Source organism: Epinephelus moara, chromosome 24, assembly GCF_006386435.1.
Source record: "Epinephelus moara isolate mb chromosome 24, YSFRI_EMoa_1.0, whole genome shotgun sequence".
Lineage (NCBI taxonomy): Eukaryota > Metazoa > Chordata > Actinopteri > Perciformes > Serranidae > Epinephelus > Epinephelus moara.
The window spans coordinates 30,530,355-30,554,042 of NC_065529.1; the positions used below are offsets into that span (position 1 = coordinate 30,530,355).

General features: G+C 37.9%; 2 protein-coding genes across 5 annotated transcripts; both read left to right on the forward strand.

The window, feature by feature from the left end:
• Positions 1-1,399: 1,399 nt before the first annotated feature.
• Positions 1,400-15,930, forward strand: LOC126386715 (guanine nucleotide-binding protein G(I)/G(S)/G(T) subunit beta-1-like). 3 transcript variants are annotated; one of them, XM_050039260.1, is made up of 11 exons: positions 1,400-1,524; positions 7,474-7,582; positions 7,716-7,754; positions 7,836-7,942; positions 8,243-8,306; positions 10,432-10,594; positions 10,694-10,760; positions 10,875-11,076; positions 11,212-11,428; positions 11,545-11,660; positions 14,194-15,930. In XM_050039260.1, exons 2-10 carry the CDS (start codon positions 7,526-7,528, stop codon positions 11,649-11,651), a joined length of 1,023 nt encoding a protein of 340 aa, XP_049895217.1. In that variant the 5' UTR covers positions 1,400-1,524; positions 7,474-7,525; the 3' UTR covers positions 11,652-11,660; positions 14,194-15,930. The 3 variants fall into 3 exon arrangements, with proteins under 3 accessions (XP_049895217.1, XP_049895216.1, XP_049895215.1); XM_050039259.1 differs by lacking the exon at positions 1,400-1,524 and adding an exon at positions 1,631-1,830 and having other exon boundaries at positions 11,545-11,680; XM_050039258.1 differs by lacking the exon at positions 1,400-1,524 and adding an exon at positions 1,632-1,830.
• Positions 15,931-17,723: 1,793 nt separating this feature from the next.
• tardbpb (TAR DNA binding protein b) lies at positions 17,724-22,367 on the forward strand. 2 transcript variants are annotated; one of them, XM_050039247.1, is made up of 5 exons: positions 17,724-18,510; positions 19,924-20,087; positions 20,178-20,327; positions 20,435-20,605; positions 20,696-22,367. In XM_050039247.1, the coding sequence occupies exons 1-5, from the start codon at positions 18,270-18,272 to the stop codon at positions 21,185-21,187; spliced, it is 1,218 nt and encodes a 405-aa protein (XP_049895204.1). In that variant the 5' UTR covers positions 17,724-18,269; the 3' UTR covers positions 21,188-22,367. The 2 variants fall into 2 exon arrangements, with proteins under 2 accessions (XP_049895204.1, XP_049895205.1); XM_050039248.1 differs by having other exon boundaries at positions 20,178-20,318.
• The last annotated feature ends 1,321 nt before the right edge of the window (positions 22,368-23,688 follow it).

Sequence of the window (23,688 nt, forward strand, 5' to 3'; positions counted from 1 at the left end):
ACATATCATACTGTGACATCGTTTGGACCAGTACATATCTCCCTGCAAAAAATACTTTTAATTCAAAACAAATTTGTCCAATTGGCTACAGCAGCATATTCTAGTAAATCTCTCCTCTGTTCGAGACATTAAATCAGCTGTTCATTTTTAATATTTACATTTATCAAATATTTTTACGTATAAATGTATGATTCAAAAGCACAGCTTACCAGATGTATTTCACAACTTTCTCTTCATGAATTCTGATGTCCATTCATGTTCAACAAGACAAACAGAGGATATTTATCTTTCCTATTACCACACAACACTTGGACAATATGCTTTGAAATACAGTGGAACAACAGTCCTCACTTCATTAAAACCTGTCCATCATTACTTTAATTTAAATCTAATATGAAAAACACCTGTGCCATTGTTGATGTATTAGTTATGTTTATGTGTTATGTGTATGGGTCTGTCTCATTTATGATTATTATATTTTATTGTTTTGTCTGTTATATTTTCATGTTTAAGAGAGAAATAGTATTTGAAATAGAGTAGATTTGAAATTCTACAGGGGAAATTTTCACCATAAGCTCCTTCGGGTTTCTTCCGTCTCCTGCACAATCTCTGGCATGTTCATTTTTATATACTTGTTTTTAAACACAACTTGTGTGCTAATAAAATTTAAATGTAAAACTCAGAACATTTAAAATAATATAATAGTCCATATATGATTTCAGTTGGGTGGCAACTAATGATTGGTTGCCAGCTTTAAATAAGTTAAGAGTATTACACTATTTCTTCCAATAGATGCCCCTAAATCCTACACACTGGACCTTTAAATGACTATTTTCTTTCTATCCAGCAAACTAATAAATAAAAGTTAGTGTTGCACATAGATCACTTATGATCATTTTGTAGGCTAATAGACTATTTCAGGGAAATGGATGTAGCCTATATTTAACTGACAGCTTTCTAGAATTGCACCATAAAGGGACCAATATCTAGTTAAGTGCTTTTTATTCATATTCTAAATCTATCTACCATGCACCTGAGACGCATAGTAAAACTCAAAATACACATTAACATGACAACACACTATTTCCTGATTAACTATGGGCAGATAATGCTATTGATAGTGCTGTTATAGAGAGAGCACTGCTGAAATCAGACTACCACTTCCGACTTCAGGACCCAAGTTGGGGCTGACTGACTCAGCCTTTCACAGGGTTTCAGGGGAGAAAAAACATTCAAACGAACACCATGTTCTTTTGGCTTTCAGTCCACTCTAATCAAACGCACATATACCAAATGAGACGTGCTAAGCATTGTTCAGAGAAGTGATTGATAATCTCCAGCTGTAGATAAAACACCCATCGAAGGTTCTCTGCCCATCGCTGCTGCAGCGTGGGGTTTCCCAGCGCTGACTGCAGGGTTACCGCGCCCATCTCGTCGTTCGATGGCCGGACGAGAGTGTTACTACGGAAAGGGCAGATGTTAAGCTTGGCAAAAGGGAGACAGTAGGCCGTCTGTTTGAATGAGGTATAGTGACTTTAAAGATTAGCCTTTTTGTCTGCCTGGGCAGTGTCTTCAGTGCGAGGCAAGTGGGTGTGATCCCCCCCCCCCCCTCTCCTTCTCCTCCCCTCTCCGGTTGGTTGACTGGGGTTGTCAAGCTTCCTAGCCGTAGCCTGCGTTCGGGAAGGGCTGCTCCTCGGAAAACTAACGCTAGCTGGCTAGCTAGTTAGTAAGCTAGCGCTGTGGTTGTCCGTTGATGCGTGGATCGGAGGTATACGCCGTCTTGCTTTCCAATCAATGCCCAAACGCAAAAACAAACGCAAATTGAATCAGGTAAGGTGATATTAGAGCGACAGCCATGCTGCTTCCACATGTTTCACAGTAACTGTTAATATCATTAGCTGGTGAATTGTGGCGGAATTGAACTGTCCGGGGGTGGGGTAGCGATAGCTAGCTTCCTAGCCGTTTAGTTAGCTGCGGTTAGCTAGCGTTAAGTTGGCTGTTTTATCGTGAGCAAATACAAGTAGCTACGGTGCGAGAGTGTATGCAGCGGTGGATCCTGTGGCTCAGTGTTTGCGGTGGATTGAACAGATTGCTATAAAGCTTATTTCCGTCTAACTACCTTAATGCATCCAGGCAATTGAGTTCGGCCAACCACCGTTAATGTTAGCGAAAGCTCAGGCAGGCGTTTAAGTAACGTTAATGTTGGCCAGTGAGGCTTGGTGTCAGTGATGGCCCTGCGGAGGTGCTTCTTGGCCTGTAATACTGTACTTAAAAGTACTGGGTAGTCAATGCCCAAAAGGCACTGAAGGCAACTGTACTTACAATGTTAGCAGCCTGAGCTTTATAGTTGGCAGTGGGTGGCTTTGTGGTGGAAATGTTACATTTAAAGATGTTGCTGTCAGTTGATGATGACACACTGGGATGGGCTGGAACAATAAACGTCCCGTAAACAAATTAACAATTATTTGTTATTGGCAATAGCAGAGCAGCCAGCATCAGTAATTAATTTTAAGATAGCACTTTATATAAACATCAGCACTGCTTTATTAACGTGAGTTACTGTCGCCGCGTTACACCCTTTTTTTTTTTAAACAAGCCGAAGTAATAAGTTAGCATATCGCTGCCTTCCTGCAACGAAACGGCCGCGCCGGTGCAACGCCTTTAACTTAGGTTAGTAGCTTTAGTTAATCACCAGCAATTAGCTTATTGGCAGTTATGCAGCGGTGGGAGATAGATGGTCATCTACTTTATGAAAAATCACCCGCATCTGTTTCTGCATTTGTTGCTTACTGAAGTCAAACAGGCCATCGCCGCCCGACCTTGCAGTTTCCACAGGCTCAAATCCACCTCAGGATTGGAGAGCCAAATAAATATACTGATACGTGGTAATCAAATCAACCGTGTACTGTCGGATTTAACGAGATTGTTAGTGTGCAAGTAAGTGGATTTCTGGAGGGCCAAGCAACCACCGAGTTTCCAGGTTTACCCACTGTGTTGGCTTAAAAGCTAAGTACATAGCACTCCGTGTAATTGCGGAAGAGCAGCCGAGTCTACCCTTAAGTGGCTGTGGTTACGTTTCTTTTTTGCATTAGCTGATACGAGCTATCTAATTTCGTCTGTCGTGAAATTCAGCCAGCGGTACTTTGCTTGTCTGCTGAGCACTGTTATATCACCGGCGAAATCGTTGCTGATACAGTGACAGTATATTGCTTTCTTGGATACTAGCTCTGCCCTGCCTGCAGGCCTACACTGTCAAGCCCTGCTAGCAAGCTAACTAGCGGAAAGCAGTCTGCAAGATGGCGTTTAGCTGCATCTTCTCAGATTTCCATCAGTGCAAGTCATATTATCATTACACTGTGCAGCGATCAGTAAATGTAGAAATTCGATTAGACGTAGTCAGATAATAATAGTCTAATGCTCAGTATATTGCTGCATTATGATGCTGAATTGCAACTGATTTTCTTCCTGAAATATGTGTGAAGCCTCAGTAGCCCAGCCCTCTCAACACATCAGTGTAACAAACTGACTAAAACAGCTACCGAGCAGCCATTCAAATACAATGCAAACTATTCTACTGTTGTAGGCAAATCACAGAACTGCACACAGTAACTAAGTCAACAATCAGCACAGCACATACAGTGCTGTGTAAACCTATGCACAGACAGCATTTAGAAAATATGCATGTTAGGTATCTTAATAAATTCTCTTTACATGTTGCAGTTGTGTATGTAATTTGCAAATTGATTTTATACATGCATAGATTCCTTGAAAATACAACTCAATCCTAGTTTATTAATTGTATATTATGTGGTCACACTGTACAGCTGGAAGAGAGGGACTGTATTAGGCGTGTGATTTAACTGGCAGTGTAAAAATCCAGGCACTTGCTCTAAGCATGTTGTGTGTAAAAGAATTAAGATTAAACTTATCCTTTTATGATTGAGAAAACATATTTCTAATGCCTGGGCTGGCATTGCCAGCTGTTTATGTTAGTGGACATGGATAGGATTAGAGACTCATTGACGGAGGATTTTAGCTTTTAGGATTATGTCGTTGCTCAGTGATATTGCTGGTTATGGCTCTTTCCGTGATCCAGCTTTAGACCTGTGAAACATTGCATTATCTTCGTTTAACAGTACAGATAAGCCGACTTGTCCTTTGAGGACAGAAGTGAACTACTGCCGAGAGGTACATTTTTTTTTAACATTTTAGTTGGAAATGTAGGAGACACCTTTTTGAAAGTAGCAGGCACAGACTGCCCTTAAGGGACCTGAGAACAGCTAGTGAGCTACAACTGCAGGCTGTTTGCCACTGCTCATTGTTTATCATGCAGTCAGCTGACCCTGATCAGGCGCTTGGAAAGGAGAAGTGATGAGGGAGAGGAACTCCTTAACTGTAAGCATCCACAGAGGTCAGTAGGAAATAATAATTCTGAATGTGGATTATTAAAGTTCTGGCCTTTAGCATCACCCTGGGCTATCCCACTTTTGGATTTACCATGGCATTTTTACGGTTTGGCATAAAAACAGTCAAGACTGATAATGAGCTGCATCTTGGAATTATTTTATTGAGAACAAAATGTGAATTTCTATCACTACAAAGCATTTTTGAATTAATAACTCAGTGTTAGAAACCTGCCAGGTTTAATTTGATTAATCAGAACTGCATTTGATAGCCCAATGATGACTTTATAGGTTGCATTATTTTGCTATTAAATCATTATTTGAACATACAGAATATATACTTATGCAATTGTACATGACTACTTAAACCCAAATTAAATTAAAATTAAATTATACTGTATGTAGAAGCAGAATACACAACACACTACTGTGGGCATTATAAACTTAGTCATCTGAAAATACAAATTGGCATAAATGATTGAACTTTAGTTTTCTCACAGTAAAAAACAACAACTTTGTGTCCATTTGAGTTAAGTTCAGTGTTGTTTTTGAATAATATTTTCAGAGGTTTTCAAGGTGAGAATGGCATTCTGCTGTCACTGGATGATACTGCGTAATAATTACATTCCATGACACGTTTACTTATAGATTAATGAGTGTAAGAGGATAACCTGTGTTTAAAAAGGTCAACCAATCAGAGGACCTAAAGGATAACATAGTCAGGTAGACAGGATTTTCAGTCTTGTCCTGAAACCTCCAGTGACATAGGCCTACTGACTGAAATACACCAGGTAAGGTAACTGGGAAGAGATGGTTGGTCTTGGTGCATCTGACTTGGATTTAATTTTATTGTGGTCTGAGCTAATTTGGTGTTCTAGTGACTTTTTTTTAACATTGTAATATTGCAATTTTAGCTGCTACACACATTATGCAAACATCTGTTATACTGGACAATATGTCCCATAAAAGGCAGCTTGCACAGACTAGTTTTTTTTATATATACAAGTTATGAGACTCACTGTGTACTTAAATTATGTGATTTCTGTTTTGTAATCTCCCCAACGTCACATAGAATATCTATCTAATAGCTGACTTTTGGAATTAATTTTTGAAGGTAATCTGTAGAAAATCCTGGTCAGAATTATATTAGCATATGCAATTTTTGTCTGTTAGCTAGTTTTCTGGGTGTGTTTTTGGGTGTATTTTAAAATGTTATGGCTGCACCAAGTAACTCAAAGCTTCATTCATAACGTTGACGTTCAAATCCTTTTTTCTTTTTTTTTTGGTTCATGTCTATTTATTGTATTTGAATGCGGTATTTCTGCACAGTTGCAGATACAAATTAGGTCACACTAGTATTTTTAGTATTCTACCATTTGTAGAATTAATGGATTCTAGCGGTGGCTGTGTGGGACTGTTTTCGACTTGTGTGATCCACACATTGCCAATAACTCCAGAACATTGTGAAGTCCAAAAGTCACAATTTATTTAAAAAAGATTGATGTAATCAGTTATAAAATTGACAACATGTTTTAAAGCTTACAAAATGTTCTCCTTCTGTTAACATTTTATGGCGTTTAGCCTTTTAAAAACATTTTCACTTGGGTCAAAACTGTTTGCTCTCAGTCAGAAACGGAGGCACACACCTGTATTAAGGACGTGGTCAAGTGGCATTTTAACAGCACCATAAAATTACATTTATTAATTTAAAAAAAGTAAATTTTATTCAAAAGATTAATGCTTGTAATCTAATGCATTGCTTTATTAGAAAATGAAAATTTTGTTCGAGGATTGTTAAGTTTTTTTTTAGGGGAAATGACATCGTAAAATATGATAAACATTCAAACATTTTATTGGTACAACCCTACTAAACATATACAAACTCACACATTAAGAGTACAGTTACAAATGTGTTTTGTAATGCATGTCTGTTTGACACACTAGAATAATTGATCAGATGGATCTGAGCATAAGGTTATCCATTTTTATAGAAAAACTTGAGTCAGCAATTGAAAAACTTGGTTGGCAATCTATTTCACAAACTAATATTGCAACCACTGACTTGCAGACAAGACAATATGTTTATTAAGGCGCTGACAACTGTTGCTTGACGGTTATGTTGTTGCACTGGACTACCTTTGCAAAAACTGTTTTTTACTGTTTTAAATAAGTAGACTTGGGCTGAGCATGTGTCATCAAACAGATCGATTGCCATATGTGTCACAATATGCTGCAAAAATTGACAGATATAAAATGCTGATCAGTAATGTAACTAAAATTAGAGGGCTTGATTAATTTACATATTGATACGTAAAATTTTACTTTTTGTATTGGTTAAGGTGATGTGAAGATGCAGTTTCCATAAAGTGTTATTTTCTCCAGTAGTTGTCTTAATAAATTTGTATTCTGATGTCACAGTCCTTGTAAATAAAGTCAGTGTCTTGTACAGGATGGGTCATTATAGCTGGAGTATTTTAATTTTTCCGGCTTTCCTAAAATAACTGCCTTGAAATGACTTGAAATAATGTGTTACTTTGCTTTGAAGAGTGAGACTTAATGTTGTTCAAGACATAGTTATTATATTAAGAACATGCTATTTGGATGGTGACGCACATCTTTAATGTATTTTATTAGATGAAATTTGAGAGTGCCTTGAGGTGCTGTATTAATATAAGTGGCTTATTGATCACTTGGTTAAAATTCTGAGTATCCCACGGATTGAGGTCAACAGGATAATGACTGCTTTTCGGATCACTGGAAAGTCATGCCTTAACAGGATTTGTCTGGCAATCTAAATTGTGTGTCAGGATTACGTTAATGACATTGAAGTGGGGAAAGTAAGGTTGAACCGCCACCTGAACGTTATTGCAGGTAAACCATTTAGTCAATTGAAAAGTCAGTGAAAGTGCCAGCATGCTGGCGGAAAAATCCCTCTCTACCATTCCCTTCTGCCATTACGAGATTTGGTTTTGTTGGACCCACTTTGCTCATGGTTGAAAATACAGCCTTGAATTTAAAATGATGAAGATTTATGTGAATGATTAAAGTGCTTCTCTTTATTCTTTCTCAGATCAACAAGTGCCCTGGTAGCTGGAGTAAGGTAATTGAAAAAGCAGAATAAAATGAGTGAACTGGACCAGTTACGCCAAGAGGCAGAGCAGCTCAAAAATCAGATCAGAGTGAGTAAAACTGTTTTTTATTTTTAAAAACACTTTTTTTATATGCAAACATACAATTCACAAGTTCAGTCAAAGTTAAGACTATAAAATAAAGAAAAACATCCCCTAAAGATTTGAGTTTTTCTGTTTTCAGGATGCCAGGAAAGCATGCGCAGATGCCACACTATCACAGGTAACATTCAACATTACAATCTGTGTCTCAGGTTGAAAAGCATTTGGTCTGGAACTAACCAGAGCACTTAATGTTTTGCAGATCACAGCTAATATTGACCCCGTTGGTCGAATCCAGATGCGTACAAGACGAACGCTGCGGGGTCATTTGGCTAAAATCTATGCCATGCATTGGGGAACAGATTCCAGGTAAACCAGCTGCCAAAATCTATGGCTTACGGTGTATAGGGAGATTTTGTTCATGATGTTGCACTCTGTTGCCTCATGTCAAATGTTGAGGAAGGTCAGATGATGCCTAAAATGTAAAAGTTGTGACACTGATGCAGTTCATATCATATTTATGCAATATGTTTTCAAGCAGTGTGCCAGGCATCTTTTTCTTGCAGTGCTATTTCCCTCAGTTTTTGGCTTGTGATTCTAGATAAAAATAGATTTCGTGTGACGATTGTTGTTGTGGTGGTGTTAATATCGCTGTTCTCATTCTTCTAGGCTCTTGGTCAGTGCCTCTCAAGATGGCAAACTCATCATTTGGGACAGCTATACCACAAATAAGGTAGGTCATGTATTTTTTTTTCTTTGACAGGGATTAATGAAGTTGAATCTACAATTGCCAATCTGTGTCATCTAATTGGAAAGCAAAGTAATAACAGCGGCAGTTTAGACTTGCAGATGAAGGCACGTCCATGTTGCCATCTACATGTAAATAAAGTAATAGCGTCTATGTTTTTAAAACTCAAGGCACTTGCAGGGAAAGCAGATACAGATGAATGATAGTGGCCTCATTTCTGGTGCTTTGCATCAATGGCTCAATGTATCTTAAGCTTTGACATATTGTTCCTGCTTCACTATATTTTTGCAGCGTGCACCTATTTTTGTGGAACTCACAAGGTTATGCTAGAAGGAGAAGGAGGGAAACTAACTCTGCCCATGCTGCGTTCATTTGAAATAAATTGAAGAGGGTTGCAGATCAGCTGAGAGAGAGGCATTTGTGGCCTCTGCCTTGGGGCTGGTGTATCTGGTGTGCAGTTAGTGGGATGGGCGGAAGTGGTGCGCAGTTTGTGATCCTAATAGGCAATACTTCGCCCTCCCCACCACCACAGACAGAAAATTTTAAGATAGAGTTATGCTCTGTCAATGTCCAGTATACTGAAGAAGCTTTTGTGGTGACACTGAGGAAACATTGACACTGAGCTTGATAAAGGGAAGAATAAATCCAGCTGGGAATTAAAAGATTAAAGGGTCATTCTTCCAGTGTATCTCTAGACCTACTGAGAAGATTGCAGGCCAGATTGAGGTCAGGGTTGTTTATGAGATACCTTAAAGCTACAGTTGCTAACTCGTAGCATTTGTCATATTTGTTGAAAGTGTCACTATACTTACACAGCACTAAATGAGACAAATAATCTTGCTTCTCTATTGCCATGTAGTGCTTGTAGTCGCCTTACTGTATGCAAACAGTCTCTAACGCAGCTGTCAACCATGTCAATGAGAGAGTTTGTTGGAGCAGTCAAGCCAAAAACTCAGCACTGCCCACCGACAGCAGCAAACGTTCTAATTTTACAGCTAAACAGTACACTAAAATATTTTTCTGAAAACATTTTAGGTGAGAAATAGGCAGTACAGTAACAGCATTTTGATTCATATTTGATCAGCGCTGCCTAGTTTGACAGTTTGACCGCAGTTCACAAGCAGTGATTGACGTGATTGACAGCTGCGTTACAGACTCCACAACTCTGATTGGTTCTTTTTAGTGCACTGCGGTAGATTCTAGCAAATGGCAGTACAAGCACTACGAGGAAGAGGAGGGACGGGATTATTTTCACACACTATCTGTCTCATGTACCTCTTTCAAAATATAATTACAGTTTCAGCAAATATGCCAAAGTTATTTTCATAAAAGTTAGCAACTCTTGCTTTAATGCGTATAGGAGCTCACAAAGACACTGCTAGTTTCAGCCTTTTTAAAATTAGGCTGCCACAGTCACTGAGTAGCAGCTTATTGATTTGATATACACTGTCATGTTTCCATCAAAATGAAAATAATATGATTATGATTGTACAGGATGCTGTCTCCTGGCTGAACGGCTAATTCTGTGCTCAATCCACTCACTCTTATTACTTGCGTCGTGAGTACTTTACTTGGTGACCTAGCCTGGACGTTACTTTGATTTTTGGCTGGGTGCACAAAAGCAGTGGTCATCAAAATGATAGCATTACACTGAAAACACACCAAGCTGTGGCAAAGAGTAGGACTCTGTTTGCTGATTGGCTGCAGGTATTGTCCAGCCATAATTCGCCCTTAAAGGTTGAGCTATCTCCAACTTTTAGTTTTGGTGCACTGCACTTCACCTCAGAATCAAAAGGCTGCAACTCGGAGCAGCCGCCACAAACCACAATTCACCGCCGCTTGATGTATTTTTGCCATTAGAATTAGTTAGACCTTGAAATGTATATATTGGACGAGTGCCCACAGATGATGACACCGTTTAGGGATATTTTGCACTAACAGCATACTGGAATTTCCACAAATAGGATGTCAGAAGTAATCTTACCTATTTATTAATGAAAGCTTTCTCAAAAAAGATTGTTTACTAGCTACTACAAAGATACTGCCTATACTGTATAAAGGGCTTTTAAGTAAATTTAATGTATTTTGTGTTTTGTCACTTCTGTTGTAGGTTCATGCCATCCCACTTCGATCTTCCTGGGTCATGACTTGTGCATATGCACCTTCAGGAAATTATGTGGCCTGTGGTGGCTTAGACAACATCTGCTCCATTTACAACCTGAAAACACGTGAGGGGAATGTACGTGTGAGCCGTGAGCTCGCTGGACATACAGGTATATCATCTACTCGGCTAGTTATTTTTCTACTGCTAGTTAATGATCAGATGTGAAATTTAATTTTAATAACTCCTCTTTTGATTCTCTGAATATCAGGATACCTGTCCTGTTGTCGCTTTCTTGATGACAACCAGATTGTTACAAGCTCTGGAGATACCACTTGGTACGTAAAAGGATCGTTGTGTTGCTATGCTGTGTTGTTATCACGTTAACATTTTTGTGCAAAAGCTAGGACGCTGATGGAAGTGGTGTCTCACTTGTGTATTTTATTTTATAGTGCACTTTGGGACATTGAGACTGGCCAGCAGACAACCACATTTGCTGGACACACAGGTGATGTCATGAGCCTGTCATTGGCCCCTGACTCACGGTTATTCGTCTCTGGTGCTTGTGATGCCTCTGCTAAACTCTGGGATGTTCGAGAGGGCATGTGCAGACAGACGTTCACTGGCCATGAGTCTGACATCAATGCCATCTGTGTAAGTTATTTTTTTCTGCTAGTTAAAATTACACCTTGGGATGTGTTTAGTGTTTTTTTAATTCAACATTTTATATAAAAGTAGTTTTTGTTTTCATGCACAACTCATGAATGATGTATCTTTTGTCATTTTTAGTTCTTCCCTAATGGCAATGCCTTTGCCACGGGCTCCGATGATGCCACCTGCAGGCTGTTTGATCTGCGTGCTGATCAGGAATTAATGATCTACTCTCATGACAATATCATATGTGGCATCACCTCCGTTGCATTCTCAAAGAGTGGCCGTCTCCTTCTGGCGGGTTATGATGACTTCAACTGTAACGTGTGGGACACACTAAAAGCTGACCGTGCTGGTAAGAAGATGAAGCACGATCTCAAATAACAACCCAACACGTTGGGTTAATAATTAGACAAAGTGATGAAATGTACTTGCTGTCTTGTAGACTAAATTACGATTGTGCTTGTTTAGGTGTGTTGGCTGGACATGACAACCGCGTTAGCTGCCTGGGAGTTACTGATGATGGCATGGCAGTTGCAACGGGATCCTGGGACAGTTTTCTGAAGATCTGGAATTGAAGATTGAAGGTTCTTTTTTTATTATTACGGTATTATTACTGTTTCACATTTTATTACATTCATACCTAAGGCTGTTCTATTTTTAGTAAAGAATGTGTCCTGACCCAGTGGTTAGTTGCATGTTTGTTCAAGCCTCATCTTTGCTTGCTTGGTGGGAGTTGCACTACTTTTGTCCTCTTACAGGTTTAACAGCATTGTGGGTTCAGTGAATTATTTCTGTTTCTTTGTCTGTATATTTGAGACACCTGTTAGCTTGAATGGATCGTGGCAGTCTCTTTGATTTGATCACCATAACATTCTTGCCCCTGCATTTTCAGTGTGGTCTAGACAAACGTCAAGGACAGCTGCAACTGCCTGTAACATGTTTTTAAAGCTGATTTTGTTTTTCATACAAAAGATGCTGCACAGAGAAACAGAGTCAACTGGTGGAGGTGCATCTGTTACAGTGGCCAATTAGTGCACCTCAAATAGACATTTCAGCCATTGCAGTAATATCAAATGTACTCCGATAAAATAATTTTAAAAAGGAAAAACGTTTTTGTTGCTGTTGTGACATTTTTGCTGTAAGAACTGTAGAAAGAAATATTCCACAGTAAAAACTCTGTGTTGTGGTGTTAACGCTGCCTTCAGGTCTTGTATTTTTACATTTTTCATTATACCAAATTATATAAAAAAAATCAATAAATAAATGATGTCTGTGTCTGCATTCACACGGGATAAACAAAGTCTGTATTTTATTCAAAGTATACTGACATTATCCCCTGAATGTGACGTCAGGGGGGCTGACGTCACAATTAATGGGCTGCCACATAACTGTTGAGCCTGTTGAAAGATTTTTCTTACTGTTCGAGCTGCAACGATTAATTGATTAGTTGTCAACTATTATATTAATCACCACCTAATTTCATTGTTGAGCAATAGTTTGGATTTTTTTCAAAGAAAACATCAAAATACTCTGATTCTAGCTTCTTAAATGTGAATATGATCTTGTTTCTTCACTCCTCTCTGACAGTAAACTCAATATCTTTGAGTTGTTGATTAAACAAAAATATTTGAGGATGTCATTTGGGGCATTGGGAAACACTGATCAACATTAATTAAACGATCAAATAATCTAAAGATGAATCGACAATGAAAATGATCGTTAGTGGCAGCTGTTCTTACAGGATGCTGCCGTGCATTTCATTTCAGACTTTAGCTTGCTCTTTCTACACAAGGGTCTCCATGCTGTGTAGCTCGATGAACCTCCTGCACTCAAAATGCCGTCAAATCTTTCATATATAACTGCCAGAGCAGCCTCCATAATTCTCAACATGGAAAAGGGTAGAAAAAAAGGTGCGGAGAAAACAAAAAAACTTGCAAAAAAAACAACCCCAAATGACTAGGATGCCAGTTCACTGGGTCACATACTCTGTTTGGCAAAATATGGTAGGTAATTTGCAGTGGAATTTTTACCTGACAAATTACAGACATGGCAGATCCGCACAGGATTAAGATCATGCACAACCTCCGCAAGTATTTCAAACTACTAGAAGTTCCCAGGTAATAATTGTCCTGTGCAAATAATGCTTTAGATTTGGCAGGCTCAACTAAAGGCGAAATAATTAAGGATATCATGATCAAGTTTTTTTGCCCTCTATCCCAGTACGAGTCATTTAAAACTGAGTATCTGCCGATACCAAATCGTGATCCAATAATTATATTTTCTTAGATAATACAGCTGCACTTTGAACACTTCAAGTACTTTAAGTTATTAAACTCAATCCAATGTATAGCCAATGCACAACAACACAAATAAATGTACAGCTTTGTAACGCATTAACAAAATTCCCTGCATCCAAGATGTTCTTTTATTATTTATTAGCTTTTTATTAGCTTATTATTATCATTATTATTATTATACAAAATAACAAACTCTCTTTTTAGCCTTGTCGCCGTCTTGAGGAAATCTCTCTGTCCCTTTTTAAGAGAGTATCCAGTGTATATTGATTTGGTGCAGCCTGCGTCTGAGTTACCTGAGCAGACTTTATTCCATTGAGTGTTTTTTTTTTTTTTTTTGGTCTTCTGTACATCTTTTGCGCGAATTAGGCTACATTTATAAATTACTCACATTGGATTTTGCTCATGAGGCTTTTGTTGCAGTTGAAATGACGTGGTGAGTGTGGTTGTTGTAAGATGGCACGGCTGTCTGTACCTCTTCCAAGCACCAGGATGCAACACACTGCATTGAAAATTAAACCTGTACATGTAACTTGTGTAAATAGAGTAAATAAACATTCTCATACTGCATTTTTGTTTATGGTGCGTCGATACCAATCTTTGAGATCAGATCAGGACATCCCTATAAATAACTGTAAGCTGATTGCAGATGTACCTACAATGACCACAAGCAGCCTCCTGTCAGTCTGTGTGATTAGATAGCTTTTTGTTAGATCTTTGTCCATAGTTAGGTCTTAAACTACACTTAACAGGTTAAATTGGTGAAAAAGCAGATGAAATTAGAAAAACTAAATTCTAAATTTCATTTGTCTTTGTTTCCCAGATGTTCTTTTAACTCCAAAGTTGACTGGAAGACCATTACAACTTCAGAATGTTCACAGCATCTTCTTCAACACTGTTTAAACTGACTTGGACACCACAAAAACGAAGGGAAACCAATGCCTTTCCTACACAAAGAAGAGCACAATTGTTTATCACCTAGTTAAGAAAGGATCTCCTGTGGTATCAAATCAGAAACTTGTGCATTCCTTCTTGGACCATTTTATGTTACCTTGAAAGAGAAAAACAACACTATCATCCCATGCAAATGTGTGCGTCTTGAAAGCAAATGTTGGAGTGTAATTGTACAAATTATTTAACTTTTTTTTTTTTTTTTAAGAATTCTATTCTGATGGTTTGTTATTCTCGATGGCTTTCTTTTTTTTTTTTGTCATATTTCTTTAGTGGTTTTAGATATGTTTGAATTACAGCTTGTCTTTCTAATCCAGTTAAAATCATATAAGACAGATGAGAGAAAACATGCAGCAAGTAATGCAAGTAAAAGCTTGGATCATATTACACGAGCAGCTTTCAAAATGTCCATGATGTATTTATATACTAGCTGTTTTTGTTTCATCACAGCCTTTTGCACATGAAGAAGCTTTGCCTCTCAACTAATACTATGTTAACTAACCAAGCACATGCTATAAGTTATGAATGCTCATTCCAGTACAAAAGGAGTTATTACGAGTAACTTATCCAGTTAACCCCCTTAATTCTTGTACATGCCTTTGACTTTGGGTGGGACGGGGTGGGGTAGCAAAGTAGGTGGTGAGATAATCGGGGCATGGCTGGATTTTATTATATGGACGGGGGATTGTGTTTAGTATCCACTTTGAGTGAAACACCTCACCTGACTAAATAGACACTTCCTTTGCTTGGGACTGCAGTTGCAACTCTGTGAATGAAATGTACAAATCAATGTCTGAAAATAATGGTCTGATGTTTTAAGTTAAGACATTTAATTTTGTCTGCCATGAGTTAATTTAGATGTGCATGCTGTAGACTTGCTTTCAATGGTGCAAAATCCTTAGATTTTTTTTGTTTGTTTGTTTCTGAAAAGGAGAGTAACCTATTGATTGAACTTAATAGAAGCCAAATTTTTTTTGGCTCAAATTCTGCATACATCATGTACTAATACTGGTAACGCTATGCACCAGAGTGAGCAAGAATGGAGACAGACTTAATATTGACTGCATATTTAGTGTAAATTATGCTTACCAGTTCTATTGATGCCAATTTTTTGTAATAATTATAACAATCATTGTGAGAATTCTATCCTTGACAAGTCCTTTTTCTCTCCTTCAAATCTTCACACTCAATGGAACAAATACGTCCTCACATACTGTCCATACTAAAAACTTTTGTACATTTTTATTTCTTGGGTCTTAAATTGAAAATCAGAGCATCTGAATGACAACATTTCACTGTATACAGAAGCACTTTTGTTAAAGTTGTGACATATTTTCACTTTTCTTTTTTTCTTTTTTTTTTCTGCGATGATGTACAATAAATGTGATGTATTCGTGTGTGGCCACAAGTGAAAATGCAATTCAACTGAGATGGATTCCCTTTTCTCTTTCCATTAATATTATAGAGCTCTGCACCCTTATGTACCTTTTCACTTTTTGTATTTCATTTCAGTCTGTTGGTGTTACACGGTGAGCTGGATGCAAGATAGATACTGTACTAAATTGTACTGTTATTGATTGAAAAATGTAATAAAAAGCTGTTTGAGATCTCTTTTTGTCGAGCTGAGTCTAAAAGATGCATTGGATGTTAATGTATATTGATGTGTCGCACAGATTTAACATTTCTCTGCTCTCTGACTGGTAAAAAGTAAAGCTATCCTTTTTCAACATTGATCAGGCGGGTCAGGGATTAAAGTTAGGCAAGCAACACAAGACCAAATTTAAAAATAAAAAACAACTAGTTCATTCTAAGAATGCAGTTTGGCATTACGTATTTCGGAGTCTGAGGTCTGTGGGTTGGCTGACTTACTTTTTAAAACCATGAAACATTTTTGGTCTGCTCATTAGATTTGTACCTCATCTATCCAGAACTAAATCTACTAAACATTGATACCACTGGACTACCATAGCAACAGTTTTGTAAGTGAATGAATTAGTTTTCTGGATGTTACTCTCTACTTTTGCCTTGTGGCAGCTCTCAAATTTTTTTCCTCATAATTTTACTACTAAATACTCAGTGCTGGGAAGGCTCTTTTTGTAAATGTAATAAGAAATGTAACCACTTTAATTACTTCATTAAGGTAACTAATTCCATTGATTACTTTTTGATTAATTTTCTAACAAATGTGTTAAACTGGGCTAAAGCTAAAAATATAAAAATTAAAAAAAAAAAAAAGATTAAAAATGTTTAGAAATAAGCTCTGCCAAAAGACGGTTCGAAAAGATGCAAAGCAACAGAATAAGTATTCTGCATATTAACTTTTTACCAATGAATAAATAAATTCAATTTAATTAAAATATTTGGATGAAACCCCTTTGGACTCACAAACAATTCGATTACTAACTAATTAAGTTCCATATTTTTTTGTGTCAGTGACTGTAACTGATAACAAGTACATTCATTTGCACTGCATTTAATTTTTACAAATAGGTGTCTATCACAAACTAGCACAATAAAATACTGTAGTTTTACATTAAATAAAACTGTCTAAATCAAACCTCACATTTTTGTCAGACTTACAGGATTTTACTTATTTCTAGGTTTAAAAAAAAGTAAAAATAAAATAAAGTAGAAGTAGTCTAAGAAAGTAGATGATGAAACAATTAATCTTGTTGGTCGACAAGATTTTTAGACATTTTTGCCAAATTGATTGATATCAACCGGATTTTCTTACAATTTACTTTATAATAGAAATAGAAAATGTCAGTCTCCTCTGCATATCACAAAAATCCAGTTGTTACAACAAAGCGTTGACACTGATTTTTATTTTATTTTATGACACTGAATGCCAGTGGTTTGAGATGTACCAATGTTACATCAGTGTTTACATGTACCTGAACGTTGCGCAGCTACTGACTGAATTGCGGTGGTGCAACGGTTATCAGTGGTAAATAGGGTCATATAACAGAAATTAAAACCTTTTAAATCGGAAGTTAATCATTCTGATCAAAAAATTGTAAAAGAAACGTTTCGCAGCAATGTCGAATTTAGGCTCAAAGTTGTAGATTTTTATTTAACGGTTTATACTACTCGTAGGACCCGCCATCTTCCCGTCTCTGCCAACCAACATCACTAGCTAACGGTAACGGAAGCTGCTGAAGTGGACGTTCTGAACCTGGACTACCACACTCAGTTACGGGGGGGAGCGAAATTATTTATATAAGCAACAATGCAGTGTTCTTGAGTTGTATTACTATTTCTGTACATTTAAACATATTCTAATGCAGCATTGTTGGCTTTACAACTTTATATTGACGAATGATTCAACTATATGCCGATATTAACAACACACTCTCGGTACAGTAACCACCAGGAAATGAAACGGCCCAATCTAATGACGTAGTTCCCTTTTCGCCTGGATAAAGCCATTTTGGTAGGCCGTACATGGTGGCTTCATATTTCACCTCGTGGAAAAAATATTTCGCGTTGTATTTCCTATTGTGCATCAGAGACTAGATGATCGTTTCGTTGAAGTTGCATAACTTCACCAGCCTGTGCAGGATATCTGAGGAACTCGGTGTGTCGGATTAGTTAACTCGGGGACCGTACGCAGTTTTCATTACGCGGCACAGTTGAACGGTCGTCGTCCGGTGTTGACGTCCCAACGAACAAAGGAACCGTGAGGCAGACGCACGCTCGTTAGCGCATTCATAGCGAGATATTATTTATGAAATCGTTTAAAATTAAACCCACCCCGACGCCTTTTTTGTTATAGCATTTTATTTTGAGACGTCTTATCCTAAAACACAACTAACTAGTTAGCCTGAGTCATTCAGACGTGTTAGCAACATCGGCTAAGGTTAGCCGCAGTCGTGGACTACTAGCGAGCTAATTGCTATAACTTTAGCATTGTTTTGATTCAAGAAAGAAGTTTTCTTTTTGAGCAAAATGGCTGAAGTTTATATCCGAGTGGCAGAGGAGGAGAACGAGGAACCCATGGAGATCCCGTCAGAGGACGACGGCACGGTTCTGCTTTCAACGGTGGCAGCTCAGTTTCCAGGGGCGTGTGGCCTACGGTTCAGGAGCCCAGTGTCTCAGTGCATGCGAGGAGTGCGTCTTGTGGAAGGAGTCCTACACGCGCCAGAAAACGGATGGGGCAATGTCGTGTACGTGGTGAACTACCCAAAAGGTAGATATGAGCACTTTGCATTTTTTTAATCTTTACATAACACACTTCTGTAGAACAGGTGGGCATATGTAACGGTATTTATAATTCATGATGCAGCTTCAGCGCACTAAAATAGATGACAATGACGTGACCTGTAGTTTGTCCACGCCCATTAAAGTGCGCTTTGAGACACTAAATCCATTCACAAACTGAGCAAACAAGCTCACAGCTTTGTACATGCAAAGTTGTCAACTTATTTTGGAAAAAATTTTCAAAGCAACCCTTAAAGAAATGCTGTCTTTTGGAAGTTAGGTCACATGTTTAACTGATTGAACTTTATGGTCATGTTAGAGGCTGTAGCTCTAGGTCTTAAGTAATTGTGTTCAATTATACAGACATGCTGTATTATTAAGCCTAATACTGTCATAGATTACAATGTGTTGGTCAAAATATTAACCAAAACACCTCATCATAGTGCTACCCAATTTATTAGGACCTAAAACTGCAGCTTATAAAACGACCATAAAGTTGAATTTACACATTTTTAAATGATTTCTACAAAAACCTAGGATGTATTTAAAAGTTGGTCTTATTTTAGTAGTGCTGTTGTAAGGTAAGCTAGTTGTGCAACTGTACTTCAAGCAATTGCATAATGATTAAAAATCAATAATGTGAAAGACATGCATTAACACCCATCCATCTGCTACTAACTGATTTTAAATCACTGTTCGTAGAGATGTAAGTAAGTTAAATTTATTTATATAGCACTCTTTGCAAACAAAGGTTACAAAGTGCTTCACAATGGCTATATACAACAAGAAAGAATTCATGAGGGCAAAGTGACTACGAGAGCCACTTTTGGTAATAGTGCTCAACTAGCAAAGAATTTGCACACAAAAAAATTGAAAAATGTTAAATAAAATAATGGTCTTGTGTAACACTTTAGGCTGATTGTTATGGAGGAAATCTATTATCACAATATTGTCAACCAAATAATTTGAAAACAATATTGTGACAGTATTGTAGAATCTGTGATGTCACAAAGTATTTACACAATGATATTTTGGATAAATACTCATCATTAAGGTAGATACAATGATTTGGGGGGTCAAGACAAATAATAAAACAGCTAGAACTATCTTGCAAGTTCAGAAAATCACATTACTGTAGTGCAGGAAAAGACAATACTATGTTGTATTGATATGTTGCCCAGTCCTGGTAAGATATAGTAAAGTCCATGGACAAATATTTACATCAAAATCTTTGTGAAAAGATAATAAGCAGAACAGTGGAAAATATTGATTGTTTATTTTGCTTATACAAAGTGAACAGAGTTTTGCTCTTTGCACTCATTTACAAAGTCAGGAAAAATCATATCTGATGGCTGTCAGGTTGAAATACAATAATTTCCTCTGTGTGTTGATCATATTTTAGACAACAAAAGAAAAATGGAGGAAATTGACGCCTCCTCTGCTGTAAAGATGAAGAGAGGAGACATGAAGACATCCGACCTGATCGTACTGGGTCTTCCTTGGAAAACAACTGAGCAGGACCTGAAGGACTACTTTAGCACATTTGGAGAAGTCATCATGGTTCAGGTATCACATTAGCAGCAGTCAGAAAGCACGCACTGCTTTGGTTTGTGTGTGGTGACAGTTGATCTCCATTGCCGAATGTTTGTTTCTCAGGTAAAACGAGATGCCAAGACTGGAAACTCCAAAGGATTCGGCTTTGTGAGGTTCACAGAGTATGAGGCTCAGGAGAAGGTGATCTCACAGCGCCATATGATTGATGGGAGATGGTGCGACTGCAAGCTCCCAAACTCGAAGGTGAATCTGGTAATGTCCATGCGTATACCCACACCCTCTGGGAATGATAACCATGCTAATATTGTCGTTAATACTCTATAACCTGTGGTATCTAATTGTTTACCTTTTGTTTACAGCAAGGTCCTGATGAGCCACTGAGGAGCCGGAAAGTGTTTGTAGGTCGTTGCACAGAAGACATGACCACTGACGACCTCCGGCAGTTCTTTATGCAGTATGGGGAGGTCACAGATGTCTTCATCCCCAAGCCATTTCGTGCTTTTGCCTTTGTCACATTTGCAGATGATCAGGTAAGCTGTTAAATCTGTAGAAAGCACTTCTTGTTGTTGTCATCCAGATGACCTGACTCATGCTTTTTTTTTTTTTTTTGGTCCTCACAGGTTGCCCAGTCTCTCTGTGGAGAGGACCTAATAATCAAAGGCGTCAGTGTTCACATCTCAAATGCTGAGCCCAAACATGGCAATAGGCAGTTTGATCGCACAGCACGGTTTGGGAATGGTTTTGGAGCTCAAGCATTTGGTAGCAGCCGTAGTGGGTTAGGGAGCAGCACTAACAGTAGTCTGGCTAATTTTGGGTCCTTCAGTCTGAACCCTGCCATGATGGCTGCCGCTCAGGCTGCTCTGCAGAGTAGTTGGGGGATGATGGGCATGCTGGCTAGCCAGCAGCAGACATCCACCTCAGGCAGCACCTCCAGTGGAACGAGCTCTAGTAGGGACCAGAGTCAGTCTTTCAGTACAGGCAACAGCAACTACGGCACCAGCTCAGCCAGTCTCGGCTGGGGAACAGGGTCAAACTCTACAACCACTGGTACGGGGTTTAGCTCAGGTTTTGGGACCAGTATGGAGTCAAAGTCATCTGGGTGGGGTATGTAAGTTAAATGTTTGTATGGTAAGTATTGTGACAGAGATGAGTCTTTTCAAAATTTATTTCTGGTGTTGATGCGTATCTGAGAACTTAACACTTTTGTGGAAGATGTTTTGTACATTTGGAAAAAATGCTAAAGATTTAATTTAGGAAGTGTTGAAGTGAATTGTTTACCAGGATGTCTGACTAAAGTGCTATTTTTGATGTCTCATTTGTTTGTATCCATTTCAACTGGATTCTCTAATGCATGTATTGTGAAATGTGATATAGCCATTTTGAAAATGCATGAATGTTTGTGGTTCACCATTATCCGGCTTTGTCATCGACCTAAAAGGCAATCTTGCATTGGGAAGAATCTGGTTGAAACCTAAATGTTTTAAGTGCAACTTTATTTGCAGTCAAGTTCTGTGGAAAAGCCTTCATTGAAATCTCTTCTGCAGTTCACCTCTCTTCCATTTTCCTGTGAGGAAGCTCCTCTTTGGCAGCATTCTTGGGGTGATATCGGTTTCATTCTCCCTCTTCCCACCTGTAAATGCTATGCCATCAAAGAACGGCTTCACTCCGCATGTTCTAAGAGACGGTGGGTGTTTTCACTTTTATCCACTTTTAAATGGAAAGAACTGCGCAACTGACATTTTAAGAACTGATGAGTGCGATTGAGGATGGCTTGTGGCGAAGAGTGAAGCGATGAGTGAGCGAACGGAGAGACGCGTGAAACGGACTGGTTGTGCAGTGAAAGAGCCCAATTTGACTGCTTTTTGAATGTGTGAGAGTGGAAGCTGCAGATGCTACGAGCACCTCCCCTAACATGGACATTCTTTAAGTAGTACTTCAAGATATTTTTTTTTTTTTTTTTTTTTTATATCTTTGCAAGTTTTTCCTTACTCTTAAGTATGTCGATCAAGTGCAGAAATATCAAATGTAGTGGAATGTTGTGATGAATATTTGTATTGCTTATATTATCTGATTTGAATGCTGTATGGTGTGTGCTTTCATGTTATTGAACTGATCTGTAAGTGTGTACTTGATGTGGATGACAACCTGCTGAAGACTCTGGGGGACGCGAGTGATAGTGTGAGAACGTGGAGTGGTGTGTCCAATGGTTCCCAGTAGTTCTTGTGTTGTTTGTGGGGTGTTTAAAAACATGTCAAATGAAGGGAGTTCTCTAATAAAGTTCATTTGAATAGATGCTTAGTTGATATTTACTTGGGTCAGTTTGTCAAATAAAAAAACATCTAATTCGATTCACATATCTAGGGACCTTGGGCTCTGCTGGTCGAGGTCTCCGTTTGAACCCTGACTGAAGTCTGTTCTGAAGGACGAAGACGGAAGTTCCAACACTTTCAGTGTGTGGCCTTCTCAGACATGACATGGGGTAGTACCTGTCTTTTTGCTGCTTTTGATGGCTTGTCAGAGTGAATCATCCCTTTTTGATTATTCACAGCTACTCTTAAGGTTAGACGGAAGGTCTAGAGGGGATCACTGTCTATAGAAATCCTTCAATAGATGAGCTCAGCAGTGTGGCATCACCTCCAAACTCTATTTTTTAAGCCTTTAATTTGGCTTAAACAATCAGACAACTAATAATATATTAGGTAATTTTATGGCATTTGTTCGGCAAGTTTAAATGACCATACACACTTAGTGGCCACTTCAGAAGTACATCTGTACATTCTATTGTAAATTAATACAGAAGTTAAGCCATAAATGTCACTTTCAGGAAGTTTAAAATGTTAAATTTTAAGGGTTTCCTCAGATCCTTTAGAAAGTTTTAAAAGGCACTGACTTCCTTTTTTTAAAGGCCTTAATTGGTATTAAAATATCTTAAATTGGTCTTTCAAAAGTCTTAATATTGTGAAGACATGGAAAGTAGTATTTTATAAATATTTTTCTTCCAATGAATCGTAAAATCAAAAGGCACCGGATTCATTTTTAAAAATATGGCCTTAATTGGCGTTAAAATTTCTTAAATCAGTATTTCAGTAGTCTTAAAATTGTTAAGATACGGGAAGTGTGATTTTATAAATATTTTTTTCTTCCGATGAATCGTAAAATCACAAAAAACGCTGTGTTTTTTGTTTTTGAACAGGTATTAAAATGTCTTAAATCAATCTTTAAAAAAGTCTTAATTGTCAAGACATGGGGCATAGGTTTATATATTTTTTCTTGTGATGAATCATAAAATCTCAAAATAATTTGTAACATTTATCTTTTTCCAATAAATGTCTCTCACATTAACAGCACCAAACGTTATGTTTTATGTTATAATAAATATTTGGGCACAACTGTCACTATCTTTAAGTAAATGATAGCAATTTGTGTTTTTTTCTTCAATATTTATAACTGTAAATTTTGTCTTAAATCTCGTTCTGCATTAAAGTCTTAAATCTAACTTGCCTTAAATTAAAGGACCACTTATTTTTGTAGGCAGTCGGAAATTTTTAATGCAAGCATGTTTAACACTGAGGTTGTAGTTTGCGTTATACTGGACTGGATTATATTAACGTGT